Source organism: Orcinus orca, chromosome 5 (assembly GCF_937001465.1).
Source record: "Orcinus orca chromosome 5, mOrcOrc1.1, whole genome shotgun sequence".
Classification (NCBI taxonomy): Eukaryota; Metazoa; Chordata; class Mammalia; order Artiodactyla; family Delphinidae; genus Orcinus; species Orcinus orca.
In genome coordinates this window covers 4,848,153-4,869,520 of record NC_064563.1, presented here as the reverse complement: position 1 = coordinate 4,869,520, position 21,368 = coordinate 4,848,153, and the positions used below count along the sequence as shown (strand labels likewise).

Genomic DNA, 21,368 nt, shown 5'->3' with positions numbered 1-21,368 from the left:
ATTTTAGACAGAGGACAAACCCAGTGCAAAGTCCCAAGGTCAGAAAGGAGGCCCGTGTGGTTAGGCCCAGAGGTGGCATGAGATAAAGGATGGAGGGGCAGCAAGGGTCCCATCGCGATGGGCCTTCAGGGCCATGGAGGGGAGATGGGCACATTTTAAATGCTGTGGGGCACCGCTGAAGGGCTTTAAACGGGAGCAGCATGACGAAATTTATGGTTCTATGTGGAGAAGGGATGTGGTTGCCGAGGAAGAGGTGGGAGAACAGCAGCAGTGGTTTGGGCAGGAGATGAAGTGGGCTGGACCACGGGGGCAGCAGGAGAGATGGAGAAAAGTGGGACCTGGAGACATACCTAGGGAGCCCAGGGCAGGGGTTTCTGATGGGCTGGAGATGGGGTGAAGGTCAATAAGGAATCCAGCACGTATCCTCTGGGGCAGTGGAGGGGGGGGGACCTATAGAAGGAGAGATTCAGGGGTGTGTGCAGGTGTGGGCTTCAACCCTAGCTCAGCACTAGAGGTGGCTGGTATGACACAAATCGAGACGAACTGGGGCTTTGTGCTTTGACTGTTGCATCAGAATTGTTCAAGGTGAGTAGGAAGTGCTACCAGTTGACCCCTTTGCAAGTGGCTGTCTCAGAGCTGAGGGCTTCTTGGCTGGGGTCTCTGGCACATGCAGAGGGGATGGGGCCAGACGGGACTCTTCTCTTCCTCTGAGTGACCACAGTGTGTCTCCCCGCACCTTTGTGATGGGGAACAAATGGTGATGAGAGGTCCCTGGGCCTTGGGCCTTTTCCTGGGGAAAGCAGGGACAGGATGGTACGGGTGGTGGTGCAGGGGTGATGCACACTGTAACTCCGTAGGAGCTTGTTAACGACATGCCAAGCACTTCTATCTATTACTTTTACACCATTGATAAGGGCATAAAGGCAACCGAGACTTAGAGATGGGAAGTAACTTACCCAAAGTCACATAATTAAAAAGCAACAGAGGTAGGTAACAAACTCAGGCTGTCTGGTTCCAGTTTCTATGCACATAACTACTAGACTACGCTGCCTTCTTCTGATGTAATTATAACCATTTTGGGTGACAGAAGCCTTGCTGGCTTGACTGCACTTGTTTTATGACCACACGTGGTCAAATCACCCATCCTGCATCACCCTTCTGCTTATGCCCCTTTTCTGAGGCTGTTATTGAGAATTTGTGTCATCAGACAGTAGTTCTGCCAGGGGAAAAGTGGGGCAGGCCCACCCTGGTTCTGATGGTCACATTTGATACCTGGTGGAAAATCCACCCAAAGCCATACCTTTGCATGTGAACTAAGGGAGCAGAGTAATAAGGAGACAGGCTGGGACCTGGGACCTGGGACCCTTGCCTGCAGGGCTTGCACCCGGACAAACGTCTCCTCCCACAAGAAAATACAAAGAAAGTATAAGGGACTAAAAATAACTGCATACATGTGCAGTTGGGGCAAATAATGGACAAGACGAAACAAAAAGACCAAAAAAAAAACACCCCACCTGCCACTTCTGAAGAGCCGGGAGCAAAAGCACAGTACCGGGCATGCTCCTTGCACTCAGCACCACCAAGGGGTGGGCAGACCACCTAGGACATCCCTCTGGCCCCACCCCTGGCCCCGCCCCTCCCCTCTCCTCATATAAGGAACCAGCTCACCCCCCACTCCCCCCAGGGAGCTAGCAAGGGCAATTGCTACTTGTTCTCGCTCCCCACTGCTGCAGCAGGGACCCCAATAAAGCCTTGCCTGAATTCCTTATCTGGCCTCTGATCAATTTCTATTGATTAGGGAGTCCAAGAACTCTGGCGGGTAAAAACAACAGTGTTCAACAGACAATACTGTCGCTGTACGGAGTTTACTCCAATCCAATGTCTTCCACATCTGGGAGCGCAGATGTGAGCTGCCTTGGTGGAGAGACTCTGCTTTCCCTTGTTCACCACCACCGGCCTCTTGCCCCCCTCTCAGTCCACATCTACTTTTCATCATCACTGCCACCACACAGGAATCGGCACTTCTGCACCATCAGAGATTTGAGTGGATTGGAGAATGACTTAAATGTTTTTGGAAGTAGTTTTAAAGAGTGGCTTTAGAATTACTGTGAAAATCTGCATGGCTTTTGCAAAAGTTCCTTACTTGCCAATGACTCATTTTCACAGGCGTATCGATTTGAAACCCCGGTCCAACCACCCATCTCTGTTTACGACTTGAGTCCTGGTCTTCGGTAAAAAACGATGAAGAAGCTCCTTTTGGGAAGTAAGTTACTTACCCATTCCACATAAATGAATACTTCTAGCTTTTATGACAACGTATAATTTTTAATCCCTTATGACATTGCCACAGTGTTATTAACATAATAGGCCTCCTCAAATTCTTTTCCAGAACAAGATGGGCAATCATCACATAAAAATAAATGAAATAATATACATAGCAGTGTTGTAAGCAAAAGAAGTGGTATTGGCCACACAAGAAATGCAAATCTGAACGTGCAGAAGCCAGTTCAGGACATAGATACTATGTAGCAAAGCTATCTTTAATGAAGGATTTTTTTTTTTGTTTCTTAGAGATTTTTTTGATGTGGACCATTTTTAAAGACTTTATTGAATTGGTTACAATATTGTTTCTGTTTTACGTTTTGGTGTTTTGGCCGGGGGGCATGTGGGATCTTAGCTCCCCGACCAGGGATTGAACCCGCACCCCCTGCTTTGGAAGGTGAAGTCTTAACAACTGTACTACCAGGAAAGTCCCTAATGAAGGATTCTTAATGTCCTTGCGGGAATAATTCACCCCTCAAAAGCGTGAACTTTTTCTCCTGAGCATAAATACTCAGTCAGAGTCACCCTGCTGCAGGGGATGTGCGTAAATGTGTCAAGTGGCTAAGACACAGGGCTTAGTTGTGCTGTTTCTGAGGATGGGCCCATGGAACTGGATGGTTTGTTACACAGATATTTACTGGGCTCTATTCTGGTTATCTACTGCTGTGTAACAAACCTCCCCAAAACTTAGTGGCTGAAAACAACAAATTTTCACTATCTCTCAGAGTTCTGGGGATTGATGGGCTCAGCTGGGTGGTTCTCACTTGGGGTCCCTCATGAAATGGCAGCAGAGTCTGGTGTCACCTGCAGGCTTTCTTACTCACATTTCTGGTGCCTGGGCTGGTTGGGAATCTCTGCAAATGGCTGGCTTGAGCTTCCTCACAGCATGGTGGTCTCAAGGTAGTTGGACTTTTTTTTACATGGCAGTTGGCTTCCCTCAGAGAGACCAGATGGCATCCCTCTCCAACATAACCAGTGCGGAACTGCAAGCCTTCTTATAACTCAGCCTTAGAAGTCGCTCTGCCCAAATCCATTGCTTCAAGGAATCACAGCCCAGCCCAGCCTCAAGGGAAGAGAGGAATACACTCCACCTCTCCATGGGAGAGAATGGGCCGTGAAGACAGGGAGGAAAGAATTTATTGGCAGTCACCCTGGTGAAAAGATACCACACGTTTCAACCACGTTGCATAGTGTGGTGGTTGAGAGCATGGATCCTGGAGCTGGGCTGTGTCCATCACCACTGCTTACTAGCTGGGGGATTGAGGGTAAATCTCCTTAACGTCTTTGTCTCCGTTTGTAAAATGGAGATACTAACCACATCTGCCTACATAGGTTGGTTGACATAGGGAGTTAATATCTGGAAAGCACTTACACTGGTACCTGTCACTTGGCCAGGGCCATCCAAGTGTCTCCTAACTTAACTGTTAGTGGCTGCCATCCACAGAGTGTGTTAGAAGCTGCTCGTTAACAAAAATGAAGGTAATTATTGGAGGGCAGGCGGATTATGGGTAAGCTTTTTCTTTCCAAAAATTTCCTTTAAGGTTGTTGTTATACCGTCTTCATGAAACCAACCAAACCAAACCAAAGCAAAAGCTAGCCCATTATAGTGGTGATGTTGAGGCGTGAAGACAATGACAGACTATATCTCTTTGTTCAGATGAGGAGTGCCCTCACCTACCCGGGAGATACAAACAGACCCACAGAATATCCGATGCTGGGGCTGAGTGAGGTCCTCATAAAGCTTCATGTCATAAACTAAGAGCTGGGTCAGTCTCCGAGATGGCCAAACACCAGCTGGTGGTGGGACGGGTGGTGCATCTGGGAACTGGGGACAACAGACGTGAGTTGGCCTTTGGGCCTGGCCCAGCCACTTTCTGGCATTGTGACCTTCGGGCGAGACACTGAAGGCTTGGTTTGTGTACCTACAAAACGGGGATAGTGATTCCAGCCTACCTACCCCAAAGCGTTGTGAAGTCCAAAGAAGAAATAGAAGGAAGGGCTTTCACGATGGTTAGTTTTTATAAAAACATCAAACATTGCTATTCCAAGGGTCTGGAAAGGCCTGTTTTTCTTTACACTCCCCTCCCCCATCCCTTCTCCCCATTCCCACTGTCCTCCTGGACGTGAGATAATTTATTTTAAACTCAACATTTTGACTTCTGTTGGCATAAAAATACGTTTGAGATATGAGTCACTTCATTCTAGGGGTGATTCTAAAGGGGATATTTTGGAGTGAGTTTAGGGGACTAGGTATGTATATAAATGGGCATCTGAAGGAAGAAATAGGTATAAAAAGGGAAAGCTAGCAGGTAAAGAATTTTGCTAATTAGTTGATCCAGGGCTGCCCTTACAGCAAAAGCAAAGAGATAAGTGCATTAGAATTCAGTGACTCAGGCAGGAGAAGGTCAGACAGACCTGGGTTTATATCGCGCCTCTGCACTCTACTCCGGTCAATCAGATGCAGCGAGGACACCAGCATCCTGGATTCTGAGGACCAAACGGATCGCGCAGAGGTGGAAGTGGAAGCGGAAGGGGCGGGGCCTTACCAGGAACTTCCGCTTCTGCTTCCAGTGGCTGCCTTGGGCGTTGGTGGCTACGTGGGCCTCGGTGACGGTCTTGATGAGCTCCCACTCCTGGTCGGTGGGCTCGGGCTTGTGACCGATGGATCTCTGCAGCTCCTCCCGCCGCCTTTTCTCCCGGTTCTCCTCGATCAGCTTCCTCTTGGCCAGACGCTTGCTGTCATCCAGGACCACTGGGGGCGGGGAGGGACACAGAACAGACACTCCCCAGACACCTGGCAGACCCGCGGGGGCTCGGGCCGCTGCATAGCCCGCTCAGGGGGCCTGCGGGGGTCACCCTGGGTCATATCTCGCTTGGCAGCAAAGTGCTATGGACGAGAGCCATCGTCCACCACTAGCCCCAGCACCAAACTCCGGATGCCTAGCCAGCTTTCTAGAACAAAGATGGGGGTGGGGTGGGGGGGGATGGGGGCTGGACACTGGGCATCTCAGCCCCACAGAGGGGCGGCCCCTAGATAAGAATGACCCAGAGACAGGTAAAGCCCATCCTACCTGTAGGTTCACAGGTGTGTCTGTCTAGCTAATCATCTGAATTCACTCTTAGGGTTTCTGTTCCTTCCCTCCGCCCCGCAAATGGCTCTTACTAAGAAGAACTGCAGGTTCAGAAAGTTCTTGAGCAGTAAACAGAGGCTGGCGATCCCTTCCTCAAAGGAAAAAGGAGTCTGACTCTTCATTCGTTTCCTGAAGGCTGACTGGAGTATGGCGGGGCCTAGCTCAGGCCTCACAGGCACTCACTTTGCATTTCTCTCTACCTGGTCAACGCTCAAAGGTGATTAAAGAGCCCAGGCTTTGGAATCTAGAAAGACTCGGGTTTGAATCCCTATGTTACCACATTCTAGCTGTGTGACCTTTGGAAGGTTACTGAGGCTCTCTGAGCTTTCATTTCTTCCCATATAAAATCCGATCAAGGGACTCCTCTGGCAGTCTAGTGGTTAAGACTTCTCTTTCCAATGCAGAGGTTGCGGGTTCCATCCCTGGTTGGGGAGCTAAGATCCCACATGCCTCGCGGCCCAAAATCCAAAACGTAAAACAGAAGCAATATTGTAACAAATTCAATAAAGACTTTTAAAATGATCTACATCAAAAAAAATCTTTAAAAAAATCGGATCAATAATACCTACTTTGCAGGGTATCAGTGTGATAATGCACTATACATGCTCAGGAAGCAGAGCCACGACTTTTACCATTTATGCAAAAGGGAAATAAGAAGAGCAGGTAACAAGAAACCTATATTTCTGTGGTTAATTTCCCAAACGAAACCATTTCACCAGACTCTCAGTAGCCCTCAGTGGCATGGAAAGACTCAGGTTTCGTACTACAGAGTCATAGGGTTTTACCAATGGAGGGTCCTCAGCTCTTATCTAGTGCAACGCCCTCCTTCACAGAGGAGGAGGGAGATCATGACTTCCTTAAAGTCACACAGCAAGTTCATGGCAGAGGCAAGGCAAGACCCAGGACCCCTGACTGTGGTCCTACAATATCACTGTCCTAGGGCCATTTCTTGAGGAAGCCGTGACCTGGTAGGGAAAGAAAACAAAGCAAACGTAGCAGAGGAAGAGAACCAGAGGTGCCTGGCAAATCCACAAACAGAAGAATGAAACCCCAATCGTGAAGATGTGATTGGGTCATCAGAGTCAGGGGAGCACTTAGACATGTGGGCGGATGGGTGAGCCCTGTGAAGTCATCATGATTCACTCCTTAAGGGAGACAAGGAATGCGCTACACTCGTAACCTCACTCCCCAAATGCTTCCCTGGTGCCAGGGGTCGTGGCATTGGATGTGCGTTATCTAATTTATTCCTGAAAACCACCTGTGGGGCTGGCGATACCTTCACACAAGGAAACCGGAAGTTAAGTCCGATGGGCACACAGCTAGTAAGTGGCAGGCCTGGGACTCCAACAGCTTTTCTGATGATAAAACCTGAGCTCTTGTAATGCTTCACAAGCAAGCAAGGTGCACTCAAATTTCCACCCCGTGTAGATCAACACTGAGTTTCTAAACTTCATCAACATTCATCTCTTTAACTTCTTAATAGAACAGTGCAATGGACATTCAACAGGTCACTCATTTCCATAGAACCTTAGCAGGCATTTTGTTGGCAACCGCTAAAAGCCTTTCAAAGATCAAGACAAATAACTCAGTCAGAGGTGAAGGATTAAACCAGGGTTTCCAGCCTCATGCCCAGACACAACCCTCCTCTTTTTTTTTTTTTTTTTTAAAAAGATTCCTCTTTCTGTCTTCTTTAATGGGCAAACCAGGACGTTCCAGAGATTTTTTGTTGTCGTTCTAGCTGAGAGAACCCTGTTTGTTGCATAAATGCAGCTGTGACTATTTCCTCTTCACAAGGAAAAATCCTCATTGCATTCTTTTTTCTTTTCTTTCTTTTACTTTAAACTGAAAGTAGGACTCCTTCATTGATGTGCAAAAAAATTTATGCCAGTGGAAACCAGAAACCCTGATGCCTGGCAAAAGGGAGGCCACATGTTGTGAATGACACGATTCTCATTTCATAATTAGATTAATTAAAGTGACTGGTGTAAATCCCTTGCACAGTGTGGGGAGAAGAGACCCCAACGGCTAATCTCACCACCATATGCTGTGGCACTTTGAAAACTGGGTAGGATGACTTCAGCTTGGAATGTTTTTATGGCTAAAAATATAACAAAAAAACCAACTGCAGAATGAGTCATGCAATAGCACTCAAGTTCACATTCTTTAGAAATTTCTGAACACGATGTTTTCTACCAGTGCCCTGACTCCAAAAATGTCCACAGAATAAATTCCTGTCTCTGCTTTTGAAAAAATATTAGTCCTTGTGCTTCTCACCACATGAATGTTGTGTGGAAAATTACACTTTATCGAGGTGGAAGGACAGACCCCCCATCTGTAACCTCTGTGCAGACAGAGCACTGCTGACTGTCCTGCAGGCATGATGGGGACAGTTTAACCTCTGTCTCTCACCCATCACCTGGATGCCTTCGGAGTCAGGTGTTGATGGGGAGGGTAGGATGGAAACCGCCCAGCTATGGCTGGGAGTGAGGGTCCCTGAGAATGCTGCGTGCTCTCCCTCTGTCCACATGCGTTCCTGCTTTCTCTCCTGCCTGGGTGATTTCCTTGAGCCAACCTTTTCCCCAGTCAACACTCCTTGAATATGAAGCAAAGGAAGAAGGTTACTTACAATCTGTTGCCATGCCAACGTAGATGCATTTTTTAAAGCGACATTCCTGGCACTGATTTCTTGTAACTTTGTCTATGACACATTTTCCTTCATATTTACAGGAATAGGATGGATGGAGATTTTTCTGAATGGTTCTTCTAAAGAAACCCTACATGAAAAAGAAAGACCCAGGACAACCACTTCATATTTTCGAGAAATAAGTGACTCCAGCATTTTGTATCTTCCTGACTGTGATGGACGGTTTTAGACCTTACCTCTGTATGGGCCTTTAGCTCGACCTATTCATATATAGGGCAGTTGGCCCAAAGTGAATCTAGATAATTCTAAATCTGAGGGAGATGTCAGAGGCTACGGAGTCTCTTCTTATCTTTTTGGCATTTACTCAAGGCTGATGGGAAAGTCTCATGTTCGCGTTTATGTTTTCTAAACGATGAGTCATATAAATAAATTATTATTTCATGCCATAATTGTGTTGCTAAATGAAGCTCTGAAGAGGTTTGCTGTACTTTATACTGGAGAAATAAGAGCTGGATACTTGTGATGCTTTATTAATTAATTAATCATTTGGTATTTAAAGGGATGCAGTAATTGCCTTTAGAGATTTGGTTTAATTCTGGTTTTCGACTCTTGAGATGGCCATGACCAGCTCAGATAGCCCTTGAAACAACAGTCCTTGGGGAGGAGAAAATTCCAAGTTCTTTACCAAATTTTTCCCATAGCTCATGGCACTAGCGTTTTCCTTTCCTAGCACCCTTTTTCGCCAATATCTGTAGACATGCGCCCTAAAGTTCAATGTTTCTTCTTCTCTCAAGGCATGGGAGAGGGCCACCTGAGAATACAATGCAGTTCCAGGCTTTGGTGACTTACATAACATCCTCAAGGCTGTGTCATATGAGAACCTTTCTGGACATGATACTCAAGTCTGGTAGGAATTTATAACTGCAGAAAGCATGTATTGTGAGGGGTGCACTGCAAAGTGCTGCAGACAAGTGCCAGGGCCTCTGTCTCTCCCACAACCTTCTGAGGTCAGTATTCTTAATATCTCCACTGTGGGGATTAAAAAGCTAAGCCTTAGACAGGTTAAATCACTTGCCCCAAATCACATGGCAAGTACATGCTGGAACTCGGCCTGGGGCCCAGGAGTTGGCTTACATGATATAGATTGAGTCCAATTTTACTGCATTATTTAAATGTTTTAGATGAACATATTATAAACAGTCCCCTCTCACCCACCCCTCAAAATAACCACATCGTTTTATGGTTTAGTAGAATAGCAAGGCACAACAAATTTTGAAGGATGTTGTCCACTAAACCTTAAAGGGACCTCCAACTTTGTTGCATAAATTGGACGGAAATGCCAGTTCCTCCAGGCTAACCCAAATTGTAATTATCCCATTTAACTTGCCCTGGCTTTATGTACATATACCACTTGCATATTCCTCACTCAGACACAGGAGCTCTTCCTTGTAATGAAAAGGTCCAAGGTAGGATTTTCTACTGGGCACAGCAGAATAAAATGGAAAAATGACAGCAGTAGCTGAAACTCACGGACTTGGTTTCGGGGCACGTTTGCCAACCCCTGATATTACTATTGCTCAGTTCCTAACAGAAGAACTGTCGTATTGTATCTGGCTTTGCATCCTTAAACACTGAGTCCATTAGTTTGAACGACATCGATGAACTGTCCTAAGATTCCCTGAAGCACACACGGGGCAGCTGCTGCCATGTGTTTCCCGGGTGTTCAAGGTGGGTGGTCCTGCCAAAGCTTGGATGTCAGGGCCTGCACAGAACGAAAAACAAGCTGTCCCCGCTCCTCTACCCCCTCCCCCTCCCTCCAATCCACCCTTCAAGGGTTACACTTGCTTGAAAGACAGAAAAAACTCAGAGGTTCTAGCAAGGAGACATATGTCACAGACAGGGAGGAGGGGGGACTGTCTAGCACCCTCTTTCTGGAGGATGCAAAGCGACCTAAGTCCGGGGCCTCCAGCGAGCAGGCTGACTGCTGCTCTGAAGATGGGAAATCATTACTGTGGAGTTGGGAGACCTTTTCTCCCCCATCTGCTCACGCTGGCTTGTGTTCTGGGTGGCGGGAGCCTACTGGGGAGTAAGACAACAGGAAGGTGGGAACAGGTGATATACCAGATGCAGAGGTAACGTTCATTTCTCCAAAAAGGCTACTCTCAGCTTTTACAAGGAATGAATGAAATAACTTACACTTAGCTTATTTGGAAAAAATGTTGAGGTAGCAGGCTTTGCTATTCATAGTGCCATCTTTTCTGTGGCTTACCTTGCTGACTCTTCTCGGACACTTCATGGACCAAATCCCTTTTAAGATGTTGGCCTTCCCTAAGCTATGCTAAAAGCATATTTTCCCACATGAAGGGACCACTTTATTTGAGTAAATGTTAAAGATGGTAGGTCCCTTAATTTTAAAAAGGGACAAAAATTAATTTTTGGATGTGAACTTGGATAGAAAATACTTAACAGAATCTACTTATAAAAAGCTCTTTTTAGCAGTGAGCTGACGAAAGAGATGTCCCAGGGACTGAATAAGAACATATCTTTCATCGATGATTTGTGGGTGAGCGGAGGTTTCGCTTTATAAATCGACATCAGACTCGTTTCTCTGCACTTTGAGAAGAACTGGATCCGTTCCTTAGTGGTCCAAAATGATGCACTAATCAGTGCTACAAGGAACTGTCACCCTCCTAGTTCAATATTCGGGCAACTGTTAAAAAAGCTTAGAGTCTCTCTTTAAAAAGTGATTTACTCGGGGCAGTATCAACATTCTTTCTACAAAAGAGGCATGAAAACTGGCCCATCACAACAGATGAAACATCTCCAAAAGATTTCCACTGTCTTCAGGGCAGAAACAGGCAAAAAAGATTCTCCCTCTACACACTACGAGTATGGGGTAGAAACACTTGCAAATTACAGGCTTGAGTAAACAAGATGTGAAGCGCAACATTTTTCATCTTTGGCCATTTTTCAAAACTGTGTTTCATTTGACCACCTCTTTTGTCTTTTTCCAAGACACTCTGTCCTTGCATTAAATGATCTGTGTAACCGCCCTAGGAAGACTTTCTGATTTTATGATTGGGGCTATGCTGGAAACAGGATTCTGATCCGAGACAAAGGCACCAGGGCTGAGAAATCTAGCTTTCTGCTACATGATGGATTCTTTTAAGTAAACCTCAGTTGAATCAGGCCCCAAACATCCTGTGATCTTGGGAGAAGAGGGTAGTGGATTTCTTGATCATCATGAAGACATACGTGAGTCAGAGACACGTATTAATAGGTTAATAGGCTTGGTTCTCCTTTGTTTAAGTCAATCACTAACGATCATTAAGTCCTCTGTAAGGCACGTTTGGTCTTTAGAGTCACTTTGGGAGTTGAGTAATAAATGGAATTGTCATTAGCGTCTCCCCCAGAATTCAAAATTTGAGAGAATCTCAACGCTGCATAATCAGGTAGGTAAAAGCCTTATGAATTGGGGCTAATTTAGAAGAAAGACCCATTTGAATTAGTGAGCTTTTGGAATGAGAGAAAGTATCTAAACTCATGCAGTTTTATTACTTTCAAAGCAAGCCGATAGAATTGGGCTTTCAAGAGACAGTCTGCAAGTGTCCCAGTTAATAAACAGCTGCAACTTATTTGTAATTAATGCCATTAAACTCCTTAAGACATTATTTGCACAGATGTAGTAGCAACCTTTAGCTCAGTCTTTGTTAAAAGGTGACAAGTTCTATATCAAAGGGGCCTGGATGAATGAGAACATATTACATCACATTCCAAAATAAGTCTTGCCTTGAGGTCTTAAAAATGACCTCTTTTCAATGGATAGATCATCTCAACACATCAGTAGGCTACAAGTTTCCTCATTTCGTGCACAAAATGTAGGGAGTTTGCATGGAAAATCTTCCACCAGGGAAATGAGACAGGTTAGTATGAAACCGACCTAACGTGTTGATTTTGGTGGTTTAGGGTCAAAGGTTAGGAGAAAAGAGGGTAGTAGGAGGGAGGAAAGGAGAGGAGGGAGTGAGGTGGGTGACGGAGGGGGAAAGACGGACTTGTTTTATAAACATTAATACGATTTTTGCTCTAGGGTTCATATCTTCTGATAATTTAGTTTAAAATACAGAAGGTAAATAAAACATTCAACAAAAAATTAAAGTCTTTCTCTGACTTACTACCTCCTTTATAAAACATTAGCTGAACGCACTGGGTTCAGCTGTTTACCTTTACAGTGGACTTTATTTTCTAGGCTAGGCTGTCGGACCAAAACGTGTTTGCCAGAAACTCATCTTCACTTTGATAATGAAAATGTAAGTAGGCAAATTCAGGTTCACTTTCGGGAGGTAAACTGACTGTTGATCACTGGTGTCTTCTTGTCAAGTGTCTCCTGAAGATGGGTCTGGAGAGCGTGTAATTAGCTGATGGACGACCAGAATTTACTTACTGCAGGCTGTGCCACAAGCCAGTTTGGATCATTTCAGAATATAATTGAACCTAAGTAGCCTCAAAGATATTCCCTAATGGAACCCTTAAAAGTGAGCAAATTCTCTCAGATTGACACTGGCAACTAGCTTGTGGTTGGAGTGAACTCTGCCTCCTTAAACAGTGGAGATAAAACAGGAGGAGAAATGGTTATTTCATGGGATGATAGCATGTTATAAAATATCTATGCATTTTTAAACTCAAAGGGAGGCTTTTATTAATTTCTTTACATTTTATCAATTTTCTCCCTGTCTAAAACAGCAGACCTCACACTGTCACAAAACTTCATCTAGTTATTTTTGATTTGGGGAAAAAAAAATTCAGTTCTTGAATACGCCCCCCAAAATGAAGAGGATGAACACAGGCCGTGAATGTCGGGATTTGGCTCTAATAGGAACCTAAACTTCAGGTTGCATGCTGGAGGACTCCTGGAAGGGGCTGGATCGGGGCTCACTGGCCCCAGGGGTTACCTTGCAGCCTTCACACGTGATGCAGCGGTAGTGGTAGCCGGTGGCTTTGTCACCACACACGACACATAGCTCGTCCTTGTCTAAGTAACTGGGGATGTAGCCTGTGAAGAAGGAAAGAAGCAGCGTGTGAGAAAACAATATCATGTTAAAGACACACCATAGCCCGAAGGAGGAAGGTGGATGAGGAAGCAGGGCTGACTTGTTCTGTACATTTTAATACAATTTTTGCTTTACAGTTTACATCTTGTGATCATTTACTTTTAAATATACAAGGTAAGGAAAACATTGAACAAGAAAACATTTAAAAAAGTGACCTAATACACTTTCTCAGTATCTTATACTTCCCCAGGACCTCAGTTCACATTTACAGAGTTAACAGGCCCGGGATTTCGGAATGCCTTCGAAACAGGTGTGCTCACTCTTGCTGTGCAGGTGGGAACAGGCCCGGAGGCTCCTGCAGCCAATGGATGTGGCAGAGAGGCCTGGATTTTTTAAAAAATTTATTTATAAGTGGATTTATCATTTTTGTTATACATAACATTATGGGTAATTATTAAAAAGAAAATATAAGATCTTTCAAGAGCAACCTGTTCTTTGCTCCTGAAAGGATTTGTACCCGTTTTCACACCCCAATCACTAACTTAGATTACTGAACTGGGGAAACAGTTTCTTTTCTTCTTCCTAACACTGTAATATAATAGATTCCTGATTCGGCCTGAGAATCCCCTGTTTAAAATTATTGCATCTTAGAATCAACTGTTTAAAAATACTGAATCTGAGAGACCAATCCCCTCAGAGAATCTTTATTTCAATGGCTTTAGGGTGTGGAGACATAGGTATTGAATTTCCTAAAAGCTCTCTGGGTGGTTCTAACGTACATCTAGAATTGAGAATCCCTGGGCCTGGGCTTATATGCAGAGATCCAGAGAGGCTGGGATTTGAGACACCTGGGGTGCTCTGGATACCACAGCCTCTCTCAAAAGGCTTATTTCTGAACTTGTTCTTAGGGGACTTGATCTACTTTGGCACCAAGGCAGCATGCAATAAGTTCAGAAAACTTTATAGCTGGAAAGGTCCTGGGAGAGCAGGTAGTGTTGAGGTGAACAGGCCTTCAGAGGTTTGGCCATCCTCAGGCTCACACTAGAAATTAACAGCAGAGACTAAAATCCAGATCTCCTGACTTCCAGCCCTCCAGTATAAGTTATGTTGGTCTTTTTCTAAAAATAGTTAACTTCAGGTAGAATGAATAAGGCCATCTAAAAAAAAAGGATTCTGCAAACGTGTGATATTATGATAGCACAACCAGACAACACTGGCAGTTCCTCAAAAGGTTACAAAGTGACATACAACCCAGCAATGCCACTCTGAGGTATATGCCCAAGAGATGTGAAAACACGTATCCGTACAAAAACTCATACATGAAGGTTCAACACAGCATTATTCATAAAACTCAAAATGTAGAAACAACTGAAATGTCCATCAAATCATGAATGGATAAACAAAATGTGGTATATTTGTACAATGGAGTATTATTATTCAGCCAGGAAAAGGAAAGAAGTACTGTTACATGGTACAACAAGGAGGAACCTTGAAAACATGCAGCAAAAGAAGCTAGATACTGCCATTTGTGTGAACTATCTAGGACAGGCATATTCCTAGAGACAGAAATTAGAGTAGTGGTTGCGAAGGCCTGGAGGGAGGGGAGAATGGGGGATGACCACTAAAGGGTACAAAGTTTCTTTTCAAGGTAATGAAAATGTTCTGGAATTTCGTAGTGCTGAAGGTTGTACAACTCTGTGAATATATTGAAAACCACTGAGTGAAAAACCATTGCTTCGAATGAACCTATTTTGTACACTTTAAATGTGTGAATTTTATAGTATGGGAAATATGTCCCCATAAAGCTCTTATTAAAAAAACAAAGAAACGATGAGATAAAAGAGGACGGTTCCGTTCGATAAACATATATATGGGGGTGCTATGTGCCAGGCAACAACATGCCAAGGATCTAAAGATGACTAAGTCTTAATTCTTGGGGCAGCTCTCAGTGTTTTGGGGGAAACAGACAATAACAGATCCTCTGCATATAATGAGGTCAGTACTGGGACAGGGCAGTGTCCAAATCACAAGGGGGAAAGTCTCTGAGATGCCTTCCCGCCCACCCCCAGCCCGAGTCCAGGTTGGGTGCTTCCATTTCTCCTTGTGCTGCCCCAGTGGCAGCCCTTTTTCTTTTTTTTTTTTTTGCGGTACGCGGGCCTCTGACTGTTGTGGCCTCTCGCGTTGCAGAGCACAGGCTCCGGACGTGCAGGCTCAGCGGCCATGGCTCACGGGCCCAGCCGCTCCGTGGCACGTGGGATCTTCCTGGACCGGGGCACGAACCCGTGTCCCCTGCATCGGCAGGCGGACTCTCAACCACTGCGCCACCAGGGAAGCCCAAGTCCAGAGTTTTAAAATAAAAAATTACACGAGTAATACAATTCATTGTAGAAGAACTGAAAGACATAAATTAGCAAAAGACAGACTAACCTATCAACTTTCTACCACAGAGATAACCACTGTAGCATTTTAGTTTCTACATCGTAGATTAGTATGTTTGACTGTGTGTGCACATATACTCGTGTGTGCGTTGAAACACATACTCATAAAACACAAAGTAACTTTTATTTTTAATTAAAAACTTTTTTTATTTTTTGGCTGCGCCATGTGCCCTGTGGTATCTTAGTTCCCCCACCAGGGATCGAACCCGTGCCCCCTGATTTGGAAGTACAGAGTCTTAACCACTGGACCACCAGGGAAGTTCCACAGAGTAACTTAAATAACAAAGTAATCCAATGATTCAAGTATGCACCTCCTGTTAAAGGCAGATGGAATATACATATCCATGTTGTCAGGAAACTACAGTTTTTTAAATTAAATTTTCTTATTGAAGTATAGTTGCTGTACAATATTATATAAATTACAGGTGTACAATACAGTGATTCACAATTTTTAAAGGTTATACTCCATTTATAGTTATAAAATATTGGCTATATTCCCCATGCTGTACAGTATATCCCTGTAACTTATTTTATACCTAACAGTTTGTTCCTCTTACTCCCCGACCTCCATCGTGCCCCTCCCCCTTCCCTCTCCCCACTGATAACCACTAGTTTGTTCTCCGTATCTGAGTCTGCTTCTTTTTTGTTATATTCACTACTTTGTTGTATTTTTTAGATTCCACACGTAAATGATATCATAAAGTACTTGTCTTTCTCTGTCTCTTATTTCACTTAGCATAATGCCCTCCAAGTCCATCCATGTTGTTACAAATGGCAAATTTTCATCCTTTTCTACAGCTGAGTAGTAATCCATTGTATATACATACCACATCTTCTTCACCCATTCCTCTGTTGATGGACACTTAGGTTGCTTCCACGTCTTAGCTACTGCAAATAATGCTGCTATGAACATTGTGGTGCATGTATCTTTTCAAATCAGTGTTTTCGTTTTATTCTGGTATATACCCAGGAGTGGAATTGCTGGGTCATATGGTAGCTCTATTTTTAGTTTTTTAAAGGGATCTCCATACTGTTCTCCATAATGGTTGTGCCAATTTACGTTCTCGCCAGCAGTGTAGAAATGTTCCCTTTTCTCTACATCCTCACCAACATTTGTTATTTGTGTTCTTTTTCATGATGGGCATTCTGACAGGTGTGAGGTGATATCTCCTTGTGGTTTTGATTTGCATTTCCCTGATGATTAGTGATGTTGAGCATCTTTTCACATGCCTGTTCACCATCTGCATGGGAAAGCTACATCTTGATCTCTTACACCTAGAGGTTATGTACAGTTGAGCAGAGTAAGGACTTTTGAGTTCTTGGTATCAGGTGCAGATGGCAGAGAGAAGGGAGAGAGAACTGCAGGTCTTTTCCTTCTAATCTCATGTTTGGGAACAAACTGTACTGCAGTTGGACACTGTGTTGCTTGAGGGACATGCCTTGGGAGGGCCGGAGAATATCCACTAGAGTTAGGAAGAAGCAGGACCCTTGCCGTCCCTCCCCCTACCTCACCACTACCAGCCTGCTTTACTCTTTGGTGTTGGCAGTAGGACACTGAAGTTTTCTCTTCTCTGTAGCTCAACAACTTATGTAGATGGTTGAACTGTTTGGCCTTTAAAGTTCCTGTGAACCCTGGAATCCAGTGATAATTCAATGTACGAGTGGAATGGGCTCCTGCTTTCTTTTTTTTTAATATAAATTTATTTATTTATTATTTGTTTTTGTCTGCGTTGGGTCTTCATTGCTGCATGTGGGCTTTCTCCAGTTGCAGCAGGCGGGGCTACTCTGTTGCGGTGCGTGGGCTTCTCATTGCGGTGGCTTCTCTTGTTGCAGAGCACAGGCTCTAGGTGCGCAGGCTTCAGTAGTTGTGACACGGGCTCAGTAGCTGTGGCACGTGGGCTCAGTAGCTGTGGCTCGTGGGCTCAGTAGTTGTGGCTCGTGGGCTCTAGAGCTCAGGCTCAGTAGTTGTGGCACACGGGCTTAGTTGCTCTGCAGCATGTGGGATCTTCCCGGACCAGGGCTCGAACCCGTGTCCCCTGCGTTGGCAGGCGGATTCTTAACCACTGAGCCACCAGGGAAGTCCCTCCTTCTGCTTTCTGACTGCTAGTCTGAAGGGTGGTTTGCTTTGTTCTCTTATTTCTCCTACATGATTTTCTTGGTGGGTGGATGAATAGGTGATTAACTATGTCTTTAGTTAAATCATCAAAACGTCTACAGAAACATCTACTTAAGTTGGTAGCAGTTGCTTACATGATCTCACTAGTGCACCCCACCCATCTCTTTCTTTTCTCTAAAGTATTAACTCAGAAGCATCTTATTTACCCAAAACAGTCACCACAAGCAATGATACATCAATCATTATACCTAAGTCCATTATCCATCATTAAATAACTGTCACCAGCGAGTGAAATCCCACACATAGTGAATAGGTAGGTGGGGATTCTCTTAAGGTTACAGAACGTACATGACAACATCACACGGTAACCAGTTCTCCTAGAGAACTTAACCACTGCTTGCTCTCCTGTCTCAGGGTCTCCACCCTTTTGCTTTTTCATGCTCCCCAAATGAGTCACATGCCGGCCAATACGCCCAGCCACGGAAAATGCATGCTACCAGGAGTGCACGCTCATTGAATGTCAGTATTGTGTTCTGCCTGGAAACAAATATGAGAAGCACATCCTGGAGGCCTGGCTGCTCACCTGAGAACTGCATCTGCGAGCTGTCCCAGGTGACTGTTAAAGAAGCGTGGTTAATCACGCCCGAAAACAGGTAAGGCCCATGACTATATGGGATAGTGCAAGGATGATGTATTTTGCCCAGCTTTTATAGTCTCAGATGCGTTATTTCTTAGACTAATAAACCATGCTGTCACTTTATCCAGCCTATTATTATGAAAGCAAACTCCATCTGTTTGTTCAACAAAGGACTTGGAGATGTTTTTAGTGGACACTTGGAAATGTCTGATTAATTGCTAAGTATTACCTGGCACGTAAAATAAGTTGACATGATAAAAAATTACTAACATTATTTTTTTACCTTTTTTGCTAGGAGCTTTATCAAGACCTAATTCACCTACCATACAATTCAATGGCTTTTAATATATTCACAGAGTTGTGAAATCATCACCACTATCAATTTTAGAACATTTTCATCATCCCCCTAAGAAACCTTGTACCTTTAGAAGTCACTCCCTAGCCCTCCCACCTCCTCCAGCTGCTCTGCCCTAAGCAACCACTAAGCTATTTTCTGTTTCTACAGATTTGCCTATTCTCGACATTTCATACAAATGGAATGGTACAATATGTATTCTTTTGTGACTGGCTTTTCACTTAGCAGAATGTTTTCAAGGTTCATCCGTGTCATCGGTAACAGTAATTTTTAAAAATTTGATCCTCAGAGGGACTTGGTATGTGGAAGGAAAGTTGTGTGCATTTGCGCTAGAAATCATGCAACAGGGAGCAAGCTTGGCTTCTTGGTTGGCACTGAGTGCAATTCACTTGGTTTCCCATGAATGGGTAAAATCAGAAGGCTGGCTAGTTTAACTCTTTTGAGTGAATTATAACAGCATCTCAGGTCCTAGAAGAAGAAACACTGGGCCCTCCTTTGTCCCGCTGGCAGACACACAGGCCTTAGGAATAGAACATAAGGCAGATCTTGGTGGCAGGTGTAAAGGAGACGGAGCTGCCTAGGCAGGTCAGTCCAGCAGAAGTGGAGAGGAGCTGGGCTCAGAGACCATTTCCAACCTGGCTAATCTTTCCTTCTGTGTCAGACCACTTGCCTAGCACAACCAGTCCTGGCATCTAAAAGGAGCTGTGGTTGTTATTAGTGGTGGGAAATCCTTTGGGCAGTTCAGAAAGGTACTGATTCATGGTGAAGTTAGTGCTAAGGACCCTGAGTGGTTTGGGTCAGGCTATTGGATGAGAATATATTTTCACACCCTGAAGGAAGCTAAACCATTAGCAAGTTTAGTTTTTTTTCCAATTTTTTTTAACATCTTTATTGGAGTATAACTGCTTTACAATGGTGTGTTAGTTTCTACTTTATAACAAAGTGAATCAGTTATACATATACATATGTTCCCATATCTCTTCCCTCTTGCGTCTCCCCTTTTTTCTAATTTTAACGGAACTTCTTCAAATCGTCCCACAGCTCAGGCCCTTCTGATTTAAGCTTTTTTTTCCCACTGGCACCTTCTTCCTGATGTCATTTCTTTATATAGTTAAAAAATCTTGAACAGTTCATTGCTTAGCTTTTTCCTAAGATACTAATCCTGACTCTTTTTACATTTAATTCTTGGTACTAGATAACGTTTTGCATCACATTAATATTTAACCCTCTGATAAACACTATATCCATCCATCCATCCATCCATCCATTTGTCTGTCCATAGATGTGTCCATCTGTCCATCCATCCATCCACCCACCCATCCATCTATCCATCCATTTACTTAACAACCATGTATGGCCCAGTGTGTAAGAAATGGGGTTCAAACTTGAAGCAGTGATAAATTTAAAGGTGTTCTTCCACTGCTGTCTGCAAATTCCTAGCAGAGCTACCCAGAGGCTCCCATTCATGAAATCTTTCTTCAGAACAGCACCTTCTCTCCGCTCTCCCCGCATGGCATCACTGAGCAGCTTTGCTCTATACCTTGCCCTATGGCTGGCTGAGGGGTGAAGATACCCGAGTTCCAAGTCTTCAAACTCTAGAGCTCTGCGGGGTGTGGGCAGAGGAGGGAAAGGGAAGCAGAAGGAGGACCAGGTCAGAGTTGTTAATCCAGAAAAGGGGAGAGGACATGATGACAAAGGACTCTGGATTTCCTTCATCTTGGAAGCCTTAGGGCAGAAAAGGGGGGCAAAGCAAGTGTTACCTTATTTCTTCTGACTCAAGAATTCCTGAAACTAAAAGATTTCATTTTTAGGGCTAACCTTGGGTATAATACAGTTTCACACACAAGAAGTCCCTCACTAACCTTCCTTCTCCCTGTCCGCATAGACTCCAACCCTCAGGACCTGACAAAACCTTTCAATCCACAATTAGAGCTAAAACCACTTGAAGATGCAAATCACTAAGATGGGGAAAAGATTGGTATAACTAGCCAGTCAAAAATTTAATCAAGGGGCTTCCCTGGTGGCGCAGTGGTTGAGCGTCCGCCTGCCGATGCAGGGGACACGGGTTCGTGCCCCAGTCCGGGAAGATCCCACATGCCGCGGTGCGGCTGGGCCCGTGAGCCGTGGCCGCTGAGCCTGCGCGTCCGGAGCCTGTGCTCCGCAACGGGAGAGGCCACAACAGTGAGAAGCCCGCGTACCGCACAAAAAAAAAAAAAAAAAAAAAAAAAAAGCAGTGATTTACACAAATGATTCAGCACTGTTATATTACGCAAGGGATACTTGTCTTTGAAGTCAGGGCTGGTCAGGAGCAGGGCTTTTGGAGAGAATAGTGCCGGTTAAATAGAAAAGGCTGATGAGCTGTGAGCTGAATCAGTGACCTGAAGTGATGCAGGCTGAGAAGGGCAGGGCGCACACTGGGGTGTAGCTGGGAAAAAAGTATCATTGGTTCAGGGATGGGGGGCAGTATGGCTGAGAGAGGAGACTGGCTGAGATTTCTGGAACAGAGCGTATGGGAGGAAGCACGAAACCAGAATCCAGACGGAACTCTCTGGGGCAGGGAAGAGGTGGTGGAGTTCGTGTTTGATCCAACAGGTCATGGAAAGGATCTGAACGTTTGAGGGTGGGTGGAGAGGGCAGGGAGGAACTGCCACCGAGTGACCGGAAGCAGAGGCTCTGG

General features: G+C 44.7%; 1 protein-coding gene across 11 annotated transcripts in view; it reads right to left on the bottom strand.

Moving 5' to 3' along the window:
• Positions 1–21,368, bottom strand: part of THRB (thyroid hormone receptor beta) — a 392,184-nt gene that overhangs the window by 18,514 nt on the left and 352,302 nt on the right. For all 11 annotated transcript variants that reach the window (XM_033431962.2, XM_049710126.1, XM_033431959.2 and 8 more), the window contains 3 exons: positions 13,047–13,147; positions 8,080–8,227; positions 4,869–5,074 (listed from right to left, as the gene is read on the bottom strand). In XM_033431962.2, the coding sequence (XP_033287853.2) occupies positions 4,869–5,074; positions 8,080–8,227; positions 13,047–13,147 (455 nt within the window). The remainder of the gene's footprint in view (positions 1–4,868; positions 5,075–8,079; positions 8,228–13,046; positions 13,148–21,368) is intronic.